A 12136-nucleotide genomic window follows, 5' to 3' on the forward strand; every position below is an offset into this window, starting at 1 on the left:
TTAATCAAGTTTTTCCCCACTGCACACAAATGCGCCATCTTTGCGGCACTGGTGTAGCTCAGAGTTCTGATGGATTGTCCGCTCTCAGTCCCTCAGCTCTTTGGGCTGAGTCAGGACTGTGTTCACGTTTTTAACCTTGCCTGAGAGCAGGTGGGCTTCAATTTGCCTCTGGACCCTACCTTGCCTGCCTGAGCAAAGTCCATGCAAAGGGAAGGGGTGAGCCTAAGGTCTATAACCAGCAGCTGTGGTAGTTTTGGAGTTTTTGTTCTCTTGCCCTAAACGTGCGTGTTCATCCACTTGAGGTGTAGCTGTTGGACAAGGTGCCCGATCTTGAGGTCTTTTTGCGAGCCGGTAGTCTAGCAGTTGTGTGGTCTTGTAGTCATGGGGAAGAACAGTGTAATATTGGTGCCAAGGGGCCTCATTCTCACATATCCACGCAGGCTCCCCCTCTTGTTCAGCCTCGCAGCCTTAATGTGGCAGCCCAGGAATGCTCAGTTGGAGACCGAGCTGCCTCAAACTCCCAGGGACACTAGAGGCCAAATGTCGGAATGGAGGGTGAGAGGAAGCTTCTCTGGGCTAATTCTTGAACTTGACCCAATGTTTGTGAATTTTGGTTCTTCCTTTGGTTATTCGTGGCTGATGTGTCAAAGGAACAGGCCTCTGCCCAGTAACTAGAGCTTTTGTGAGGAACACTGAATCCCCAGACCGAAGAATTTTTGCAGTGCTGCAAGGGAACGTGATGGGTTAGGAAGATGCTCTTAACTGGCTTACCTGTTTCTCAGGTGCAAGGTAAGAGAGAGTGCCTCAGCCTCTTGCCCTGCTGCTGAGGTGGAACCACTGGAAGAAAGGTGCTTCTGTGGGGAATGCGGTCACAGGTACCAAGCTTTGGCTTGTTGGCTTGAATGGCTTTGACTAGCACTGCCCAAGCTAGGGGGCAATGTGGAGGCATCCTTGAGCTGGGAGGGACTCTTTAAAGAATTACTAATGCTGTCATCCCTGGTCTCTAGTGAGGTCATAGGGCAAATGAAGCCAGCACCATTGGAGACCAGGGAGGGAAACCAGTCATACAGCAGTTGTCACCATGTCCCAAAAGGCCCATTGTCAGAGCTGAGGGACAGCAGAAGCCCCAGTAAGAGAAATGAACCCCCCAAAGGCCAGGAACTCTAAGTTCTGTGGGCCATGCCACTCTCCTGGCCTGGCCCATTACCCCAGCTGGGGCAAGGCAACACAGGTGACAGCCGGATGTTTTGAGAGAGTTGTGAAGTGGAGGCTGAGGCTCAGTGTATCCTGCATGGAGAATACATGCTTGTCCACAAGGACAATGAAGGAGGTGGCTTTTAGGGACCTTGGAGATTTAAAATGAACAGGATAAGGTGCCTGGGCAAGTACTGCTCACTGGGCTAAAGCTGGTACTCATGAGAGAACAAGCATGTTCACAACAGAAAACCTTAACAAAGGAGGTGTTAAATGTGTTTATTTGTCTGTACTTGAGCTGTGGTAACACCTGCAGGGTGTCTAAGCAAGTCTATGGGGGGGGGGGGGGGCAGCTGACCACAGCTCCACCATCCTGGGGTAGCTCATAGTGCCAGGAGTGGCCCTTATCTTGTTCAGAGCAAGCGAGGTAGGGGTGACCTGAAGGCACATCACAGGGCTTCCTGCAGATCTTTGAGAAATGCCTGGGTCACACACAGGCCAGAGGTGCCTTGCCCCTTAAGTCCCAAACTTCTTTGGGCTGATCCTTCATAGAGTGGGTGCTCAGAACCCAGAATACTACACCTCCTAGCATTCCCAGATGGAAACCTGGAGAAGACACTTCAACGCTTGACTTGTCCGCTCTTCAGGGATAGGTGTTCTCTGTTCCCAAAAGGAAATACAGAGTTTTAGTAAAGAGCCACGCCTACTGTGTGACCTTCCTCCTCCTCTTCCTTGGACCCTCTTCTCAACCACTTCCTTCCTTTGGCTCTTAAGACACAGCAGGTTCTGTGAACTTCTCTCAGAAAGGCCTTGGCCAGCACTAGTAAGGGTAAGTCAGGTGGCCAAGGCACTGGTTGATTTCAGACTGCCCCAGAGAGAACAATTTAACTGCAGGCATCAAGCACCTCCACCTGGGGGTTCGGGTCCTCTCTGAGGGGTTGCTTTAAAAAAAAAAAAAAAAAAAAAAAACCTGAGGCAAAAAAAAAAAAAAATGTGAAAAGAAGTTTGCCTCCTCATTGGTTTGCTAGTATCGTACAGATTTCTTCCTAAGTGACTCCAATCTTAAGCCCTGGTATAGTAAGAAACAGGGCTGATGTCTCAAGCCTCTCAGGGCGCTTCCCTAAAGGCACGTTGTCAAGTCAACCAGAACTTTGCTTTCCTGCTAGAGGTCCTCATCTCCACCCCAGAGACCCGTAGGCACTCCCAAGAGCTGCTGGCAGAGTTTAGGGACACAGCCAGTGGCTCAGCTGAGTTCCTGACTAGAATATAGCGCTTTTACTACTGGCCTTTTAACCTGCTTTCTTCTGCATCCAGCACCAGCAATCAAGGCTACACCATGGGTCAGGTGTTAGCAACCCATTAAAGCTGAGGCCTCAGCTCTCTAAAGGACCAAGAGCTAGCTACCTGTCTGACACAGGCCCGCGTGTGTGTGTGTGTGTGTGTGTGTGTGTGTGTGACAAATTGTATGGTATTCCAAAGCCCGACAGGGCTCTGCCAGCCCCTGGTGAGTTTTAGCCATGTTGTCTTGCTTCACAACCAAATTTGTCCCCTCTTCTCTTGGCAAAGGGAGAAAAAAGTCTCTAGCCATGTGATACCTACATAATAGAAACCAAGAAGCTATTACTTGAGCGAACTCAAAGGAAGAGACAGGTCTGTTTACTGGGAAGGAAAGCAGGGTGAGGTGGGATCAGTGAAAAGGTCAGAGCATGTGGCACTTCCCTGGCAGTAGCGCAGTTTTAACCAACCGCAGGCTGATTTTGGAGGCCCGAGACTGCATCTGCAAACCCAGGCTGCCCAAGCCCCCGCTGCCCCCAAACCACCAAAAGTGAACAACTCCGGTCTGCTATCACTGTCCCTTGAGGAAACTGGTGACAGTCACCCACCCGACTATAGAGGTGGCCAAAACGTTTTCACTCCTTAGCTTTGCCAGCATGTTTCTCCAAAACTCCCCAGGACCCCTAACTTGCCAGTTCCACCAAACATGTACTGCAGAGCTGCCTTCTTGAGTCAGTCTGGGACAGAGAGATGTGCCCACGGTGGACAATGCCCAAGCCTCTCCTCCACCCCACGTGGTTGGTTCTCGGGCACAGACCGTTACTCCCTCTGGAGCACGGCTGCAGACCAGGTTTAGACACTGTGACTAAGCTACTTTTCTCCCCAGAGTGCTTTATTTGGGCAGAATGTGTTCTCACCGCCATCCTGGACTGCCTCTCCCAGAAGGCGTCTTCTCTACTGGCTGGCTAGAGCTGCAGGGAAAGGGACCATCACACTTTGGTAAAGAGAACAGGGAAAGGCCATGAACAAACAAAGACAGACTTGTAGTTTATTTTGTATTTTTTTTTAAATAAATACACTTTACATTAAAGAAAAAAGGCCTTTGATTTGTAATTTCCACATTGGGGAGAAAGGGAAGAAAAAAATTTTTGAAAAACAATCACAAAGAAAAATAGAGGGAGTGAACTTATATCCTAAGTTCCCTCAACTCCACAAAACCAATATCCACAACGACCTTGCTGCCCCCAAACCATGAAGGTGGGTGAACCTGGGAATTTACTCAGCAAACAAGCAGTGCCTTCCTCCCCACCTCGGGCACGAAGGAAAGCAAATTAACCTGACAGCATATGAGGCAACAAAACAGGTTAAAAAATCATATATTATATTTATAATAAAATACTCTTAATCCTTATCAATTTAAGAAACCACGATTTTCCTTTTCATTTAAATACGTATGTAAAAATGCCTCTGTATTGTTCTTTAGACATCATTTTCTTCCATAGAAAATGAAGTGCAGGGACAAGAGACCTGGTGGATATAAGTTCATACCCTCAGTTATAAATGCCTGTTTTTTTTTTCTTTTTAAGTTTTATAAAAAACTATTTCTTGTTCTTTAAGTAAAGAACGTTATACAAAGAAAATATATTGTGAAATAACCCCAGAGACATGTTTTTTCCCCCCCCTTGAGGAAAGAGCTGTCCATCCTAGGAGAAGGGGGGAAGCAGAATAGGGCCTAAACCCTGTTGTCTTTTTGTGGTTGTTATTGTTTTAGAAGGACCCTCAGATTCCAGTGAGGCTCTCTAAGCCATATTCCTCTGAATGCAGGGCATGCAGTTCCTTAAAAGACAGCCCTGGGAGATGGGGAAGGGAAGGTGTTCTGAATTCATCTGACTCAGTTTCTCGCCTGTCAAGAATGTCTTCCATATGATGATGGTCCCTCATTCATTCAGAGATAAGATGATGTCATCTTCCAAATCAGAGTTGTCAGAGCTGTCCGCTGAAAGGGAAGACGACAGAGAGACTAGGTTATGCACTAGGCTTACAGGAAGCTTTTAGGAAGGAAACACCTACATACACACATTTATGCTTGAGCAGAGTTAACTGCCAGTTTCCAGAAAGAAGAAAACACAACAATTAACTACTTGGAGCTGGCTCTGGAGAATATACTTGTTGGCAACAGTGGCCACCCTGGGGCCTTTTACTCTCGTGCCCTTCAAAGGGCCTGGATGCAATGCTCTCTGCTTTCCAGAGGTGCTTCCTGCTGGGGGGGGGGGGGGAGGGGTTGGCTAAAGGAACAAGGCAAGCCCTGAAGCTTCTGCATAGCTGCAAAGGGGCAGGGCTGAGGGAGTAATGACTGAGCCCTTTGGCCTCGTGTCCTTCAGGGATGGGTGCACAGGCCTGCCTGATCCCCCTAGGACCACTAAAAAGGGAGGCCAAGCCCAAGCAAGAGTGAGATTTCTCTTAAACTCTCAACAACTCTCTTATCAAAGACCTCATAAAGGTAGAGACTGTCAACCTAGGATTCATTCCTCTGTAAGTTCTGAATATAATCAGCAGGGAACAAGCTCCCAGAAAGGTACAGGCCGGCATGCAGCAACACCAGAGGAGGAGTACCTAGAAACTCTAGGTTGGAGACCAGCAGGGAGTAGCTATGACACCGTGGAATGTGGCACCATGTCTCTGGCACAGGAGGAGCACTCCGCTTGACCATCGGCCTTCTCAGGCAGTGAATAGACCACATTAACACCTCTGGAAGGATCCACTGAGGAATGAAACTAGGCAAAAGAACCTTCAAAATGAGGTAGATACACCATTGGCTGATCAAGATCGGAGGGAAACATAGTACCTAGGCTCCTAAGGACTCTAGTACTTGCTGAAGGAAGGTGAGGGAAAAGTCTTGGTGCCCCCTTTGATTACAGTTCAGGAAGCCATGAAACCTTTTTAACAAGGTCTCCAAGGAAGTAGACAGATTGTGAGCGGGAGCCTTGCAAATGCCCACAGGCTGTGGGGTTCCCACATAGAGAGGGACACCAATGGTTCCAAAAAATTCCCCATCAGCCTTTCCCAGATACCTGAGAACTCTCAGGAAAGCTGAGGCAAGAACAATGCATGTTCCCAAACCTTCCTTCATTCACTACAATCTCCTTTACGAAGAAAACTGAAGTGGATAAAGTGAAACCAGCAAACAGACGGCTGTGATACAAGAAAGCCCTGAATGTAAACGAGAGGTAACTGGAAAAGTCAGTGCTTCTGGGCCTACAAGGGCACAAGCACGACCCAACTACTGGTGAGGAGCAGGGATGTCAGGGCAGGAAGATCAGAGAACTAACATCTGAGCTGAACCAAACGGCCTTGTCAGCTTCCCTGCTGCAAGAACTCCAGGAGGAAGCGCCAACAGAAAAAGGTAGGGCCTGCTCTCCACAGCCAAGCACAGCACCGTGTCCCAGCCGTGGCAGACCTCCAGGGAGTCCCCTAGTGCTCCTGTGATGTATGATCCAACAATGCCAGACCGCCTGCCTGACACCTGACCGTCAGCTGTGCAGCTGCTAAGAGCTTAACAACTGTGCCTCACATCTAAGGAGTAAAAATGCAGCTGCACAAGGACTGAGACACAATCTTTAAGCAAATCAGGCACAGGGTCTGAGAGAAGCTTCAGGGCCTGGGCGCAGACTCCATTCTTGGTGGTCAGGTGACAGGACATCTTTCTCTAGCTTCCTTAGCCTCTTCTCACCCTCAACTGTTGAAGAGCCCCAACCCCAGACTCTGGTCAGGACCTCTCCTTCTAAAACGCCCTCTGAGGCAAAGGCAGTCTAGATGTAAAAAATCAGTCCCTGCAGTGTTTAACCTGCTGCCTCTACAACACACAAGCTTTTGGGGAAAGCAGAACTGACTGCAACAGAGAAACACACAAGACTTCAGCGTCAAGGTGTTTTCTCTTCCTAAGGCTGGGGCTCTGCATGTGAAACTGATCACTGGCTCTCTATAGGACCTGGGCCTAGCAAAGTTATGGGGTGGCACAGGGCTGCGGTTTTCAATAGTCTCAATGACTTTCATCACATCCTAAAAGGGCTACTACATGAGCTCAGAACGGTTAAGAGCTAATCTGAGTAGTGTGACACAAAATATCAGCATACCAAGGGTACAGAGAATGCTCCCTCTGCTCTGCTGTAAACTCCGGGAAGGGGCCGGGGGTAGGGGGTTGTTCTCTACAAAACAGACAGCAATGCAGTACATGCTATATCCATGCTGCCTCCATATCACCACTTCAGCTCTGGAGCCCAAGCTGAAATGTCCTCAAGTTGTCAACTATTACAGCATATTCACATCATAAATATTCCCACCAAAATAAAGTAATATTCTCATTGCTAGAAGAATTAAGGTTCTCCAGATTACCTCTTGGGCCTGAAGGAATTTCCTAAAGAGTTAATAAAGGAGGCAGTAATTTTACAGGCCAAAAACAAATTTAGTGGCTTTATATTCAAGAATAAAAAAATGAGTGACCATCTCATGTCAGGAGCACCGCTGCCAGCTGCACTCCTGGCCTGTTACTTGTAATTGAAGGAAACACAACTTGTAGCCCATGTGGCACTATTCACAGATGACAAAAAGTTCACTAAAAATTGTCCTTTTACTCCCATCAATACTGTCATGTGTCCATGACCCTTAGTCCCTCTTACCTGGCTCTCTGACCATGGCTAGGGACAAGGCAAGTCCTCCTCCACTGAATCACCTCAACCTCCAATATAGAAAAATGGAAGCTGGTAAAGAGCAGACGAGCAGATAGAGAAGGCATTCCCTCCCAACCCCCACAGAGCCTCCTCAAAATACAACTTCAGCAAGAGGATTTCTGTAACAAAGTCTCCCCTAAGCCAACTGCCTTCCATCTTGAAGGCTAGAAGCACATGTAAGATTTATCCCAAAGAAATTGGATTTGGGTCACTGTGGAATAGAATCTTTTATACATATGTTTAAATATATACCACAACCACCCTCTGCTTACACACACACACGTTCCTCCTACCACCAAACACCAATGATTATAAAAACCAAGCAACTACTATGAAGACGCTTGGCATAAGTTGGGCCTAGGCCAGCACACAGTATTTCCTGTAAATGAATTTCATGTAAATGTTCTGCATCTGTGCTGTTCGAAATGGTAACCACATGTGGCTGCCAAGTACTTCAATTGTGGACATGAATGAGGAAATGAATTTTTAATTTAATTAAAATTTTAATGGCTGCATTTGGTTAGTAGCCACCATATTAGGCATAATACCTGCCATAGTTGTGAGAATGCTGGCCAGGTTAGCTACATGAATATGGCTGGGTATCAGAGAGACTGCTCCCCAGTCAGCCAGGGTAGCACAAGGAAGAACCAGGACCACAGCAAGTACGTCACTGTCAACAGGCAGCCAGATATGTCCTCTTGAAATGGGTAGAGTATAATTGCAGAGCCAGCAAACTCTTAGAACTAACAGCTGGTTTATTTGGGATTCATTAGCATAGTCAGGGGTCAACTTCAGAAACTTGTCCTAAAGAGAAATTAGTAGGAAAATTAGAGGTTGTTCTTGATAACTTTGAGCCGGGGGCAGAGCAGGGGATGAGTGGGCAAAATAGAAGCCAAAAAGAAACATTTGTTGCCTAGCCTCTAAGAAGGCTTAGGCAAAAGCACAGGAAAAGATTCCAACACAAGAGAGCTTTTACTTCTTAACTTTAAAAAGAAGGAGGCACAGCACCCCCATAAGCAGCTGCTGACTCCGGCTCTGCCCCTCAGGAAGAACTACATTCTAAGGCTAATCCTCTAAAGCAGAAATCGACAGACTATGTGGCCCACCGGCCAAACCAAGCCCACCATGCATGTTTGTAAATAAACTTTTACTTCTGAATCAGAGCCACAATCATTAAATTATGTCTTGTGTCTGGCTGCTTTTACACTACAACAGCAGAGCTGAAGAGCTGCAAGAGACACCATATGGCCCACAAAGCATAAAATATTTAACTGTCCAGCCTTTAAGAAAAAGTTTGCCAACCTCTGTTTTACAGATGAGATAACAGCCTTTTAGTTACACAGCCTGGTGAAAGCAGAGGATTGGAGATGCGAAATCGCTTTTCCTCAAGGTGCCAGAGTGGTGAATCTATAGTTATGGGGCACAGAATCCTGGTGTGGCTTGCTGGCTGGGAGGGCGCAGGGAAGGGACCTCTCCCTGGGTACCAAGATTCAGCTTCAGGGTCAGCCCTACACTTACTGTCCCCCAGGATCAGTTCCACTTCCTCGTCCGCATCAGAGTCCTCGTCCTCCCCATCCTCTCCCTCCTCTAGAAGGTTCGCTAGCTCCTCGTCAGAGGGAGAAAAGTCATTGTCCCCATCCTCCCCTGCGTTCTCGTTGTTGTCATCCTCCTCCAACTCCGCCTCCAGCAACTGGTCAGTGTCAAGCTCATCTAGATCATCAGTGTCGTCATCATCTTCATCGTCATCTTCTTCCTCCTGTTCTTCCTCTTCCTGGTAAGAGAGCATGAGGTCCATTAAGAAAACACAGAGGCCTAAGCGCATGTGGGCCACATGGGGAATCTTTCCCTCCTTCTCAAAGGACAGGGGAGGAAACTGTCAGGAGAGAGAGTGGTAATCTAGGTAATCTAATGAAGACTGAGACAGGCCAGACATGTTCCCCAAGATTCTCAAAGCACCTCTCAGATAAGGATTACTGGTCACTCCACAAAGGCATTACTAGTCACACAGCCCTTACCCAAGAAAGCACACAACTCACCTCACAGAGGTCTTTGCCAGCAGCATTCTAGGTTCCTAAATAACTAATAACAAAACCCAGGAGGCACTTCTCTCTCTCTTGCGTCAACCAAACCAAGTAAAATCAGTTGGGGCACTGGAACAAAAGCTTCTACTAGAATCTAAAAAGCAATGCTTTAACAAGACAGAGAAAGAACACAGCTGCTGAGTCAGCTCCTAAGCCCTTCAAGTTCTTGCCCTTGCTCTTATAACCAAAGATGTGATCATCTAATTGTCCAACAAAACTGACTTTTACAATACAGAACAGATACCCACATTTTCGGTTATAAGCCACACACACAAAAATACACAAAAAGTATGTTAGAGAAACCATCCTTCCTTCCACATTCTTAAGAGAGCTTTCCAAGGCAGGAAAACTACCAGAAAACTAACAAAATACTTGGTTCTGGGTACCCTGAGCTTTGTAAAGGATACATTCTGGCATCTGCCAGAGTTCAACTTTGCACTAGAATTCAAATTGTGTCCTCTCCTGCTTGAAAGGAAACCAAGACACCTCTGCTTTGATAAGGATGACAGGTGTTCCCAAGTAAATGTAACCAACATTCACTTATCCTTCTGCTCAAACACCAACTGTCAACCTTGCCAGTAGCAAAGCGCTTCTTCTAATTCCTGCAATAAAATATAAAATTCACTTAATACATTGCCCTAATGAAAGCCAAGAAAGAACAAGCCCAACATGCACAGAAAAAAATATGTAGAACACATTTTTAAAAGTGCTGCTACATGGCAATCACTTAAAAACCAAAAATTCTGTGCTCATTTGGCCACTAGAGTTCATCAACTATAATGTAAATTAGGCTCACTCACATTCAGCAGAGTAGCCCTGCTTTACGGACTTTTGATAATTTTGGAACCATCCTTTAGAGACATTTTGACATACTGTTTGACCCAGTGACTTGGACTTTTCAACAATTTCTGGCAGCTATATGGGAAAAACTAATCCCTTTAAATACCCAGTAATCCTAAGGCCTGTACAAACGTGTATATGGTCTAGACCAGAGTTTGTATGCAATTGTGTGTGAAAGCACACGACAGCCTGATAACAGTGTTCCCACAGCCTTGGCCACGTATCACCTCCACAAGGATGGCTAAGTAAGCATTCATCCACTGAAAAAATGCTGAGAGTACTTGGAGGCAGTAATGACAAACTGGGACACAGACAAGCTCCTCAGCCCCTACAAACACATGAGCTCATACAAATACTGGGAGAAGGCAGAAGGCTCAAAATTCAGGGAAATAATCCAAAGTGCTTACCAAATTACAACTCTTGCCTCTTTTTTCCAGGCATATTTTCATGGCCTTGACCAAAATTAGTTTAATCCATTAATAAAGTACCACAGTTAAAAACAAGTACATTAAAGAAGAGAATATCCAAAGCCCTGTGTTTCTTAAGCCTCTGTGGGACAATATATAAAATTTAAGACGGCATAATTTTTTATTTTTGATTCTAAAATTAATAGTTACTGATATGCATGTTCGGCATTATTTAAAGACTATGGGACAAGGGGCGCCTGGGTGGCTCAGTCAGTTAAGCGGCCGACTTCGGCTCAGGTCATGATCTTGCGGTCCATGAGTTCGAGCCCCGCGTCGGGCTCTGTGCTGACAGCTCGGAGCCTGGAGCCTGTTTCAGATTCTGTGTCTCCCTCTCTCTGACCCTCCCCCGTTCATGCTCTCTCTCTGTCTCAAAAATAAATAAATGTTGAAAAAAAAAAATTAAAAAAAAAAAAAATAAAGACTATGGGACAGGCAAAAATGCCCAGGCTTTGGGATCAAACACGCCTGGGTTAGAATCCTGACTTTGCCAATTACATGTTATGTAAACCTAGGCAATTTACATAAATGTTCAATGTCCCATAACTTTTAAAGGTCTACTGTTGAGTGGTTATGTAAAAGGTCACACTGTTCAAACAGGTATCTGTTAGCCAGCAAATTTCAGAAGGCCATTCTCTTTCATTTCTAAAGACATCAAAGCCTAGCTGATCCAAGAGAACTGCGAAAAACCTCCTAAATCAAAAGCAATCCTAGAAAATAACTCACTCAGAGTGTGAGCTCTGAACCATATATAACATTCCAAATTCCTCCAAAAGACTAAAAATCCAACCCTTATTTAATCTTGAAGTAGAAGAAATAGTTTATATATATTCACCCCAGAAGGCCATGAGGTCTTATAGGAGGACCATGAAAGGGCAAGGAGTAGGAAGGGGAGCTGTATCTGCATCTCAAGTAAAACCCATCACTTCATCATTTATACTCTATGATTAATGACCAACGCCGGTTTAATATATGTTGTTACACATGGATATAGCCATAAACTCACTTTCTAAATTTTAAATCTGAAACCCGAATCATGAAACAGCAGCTCACAAGATCTGTCCAAAATACTGTAGAATCTAATTCTGTGGCTGAACTCAATAGAAAGTCCAGGAAATAATTTTAGGAATATTCTCTGCTGGTTTTAAGTACCTGGTTGGTAACATAAGCCCCTCTCCTTCAGTGGAAGCCAGCCTTCCACTCATGCTCCACACAGCGGTCCTCTCTGGATCTCGTTACCACAGTCACTCACTTCCCACCCCACACACCTAAACTTCCCTCACACTTCTCTCACTGGCTTCTCACCTTCTCTGAAGAGGGTAAGCTTGCACAAACCGAACTACTTCTCAATCCACATAGGCTCCACATTACTTCCACCTAAACCCTATTCTAGGTCTCTGGACCCACTGCCACCTGCTCAATCATTAGTCGACTGATACAATACCTGACTTTGGGATGATTTACTCTGCTTCACAGAGCTGTTGCTAGGATTTAAGGGGGAGAAAAACATGTCTGCATGTACGCATAATAATCTCTTTGGAAAGTGCCTGGCATA

General features: G+C 45.9%; 1 protein-coding gene across 13 annotated transcripts in view; it reads right to left on the reverse strand.

Annotated features, from left to right (window-relative positions):
- Positions 1-1471: 1471 nt before the first annotated feature.
- The window catches only part of DCAF1 (DDB1 and CUL4 associated factor 1), an 89542-nt gene continuing 78877 nt past the window's right edge, over positions 1472-12136 (reverse strand). For 7 of the 13 annotated variants that reach the window (XM_042979038.1, XM_042979036.1, XM_007081982.3 and 4 more), the window contains 2 exons: positions 8715-8967; positions 3504-4465 (listed from right to left, as the gene is read on the reverse strand). In XM_042979038.1, coding sequence (XP_042834972.1) covers positions 4407-4465; positions 8715-8967 — 312 coding nt within the window. In that variant the 3' untranslated portion in view covers positions 3504-4406. Of the gene's footprint in view, positions 2136-3386; positions 3464-3503; positions 4466-8714; positions 8968-12136 lie in introns of those variants that run through there. The other 6 variants (XR_006214804.1, XR_006214803.1, XR_006214802.1 and 3 more) reach the window with 6 other exon arrangements.

This window comes from Panthera tigris, chromosome A2 (genome assembly GCF_018350195.1).
Source record: "Panthera tigris isolate Pti1 chromosome A2, P.tigris_Pti1_mat1.1, whole genome shotgun sequence".
Lineage (NCBI taxonomy): Eukaryota > Metazoa > Chordata > Mammalia > Carnivora > Felidae > Panthera > Panthera tigris.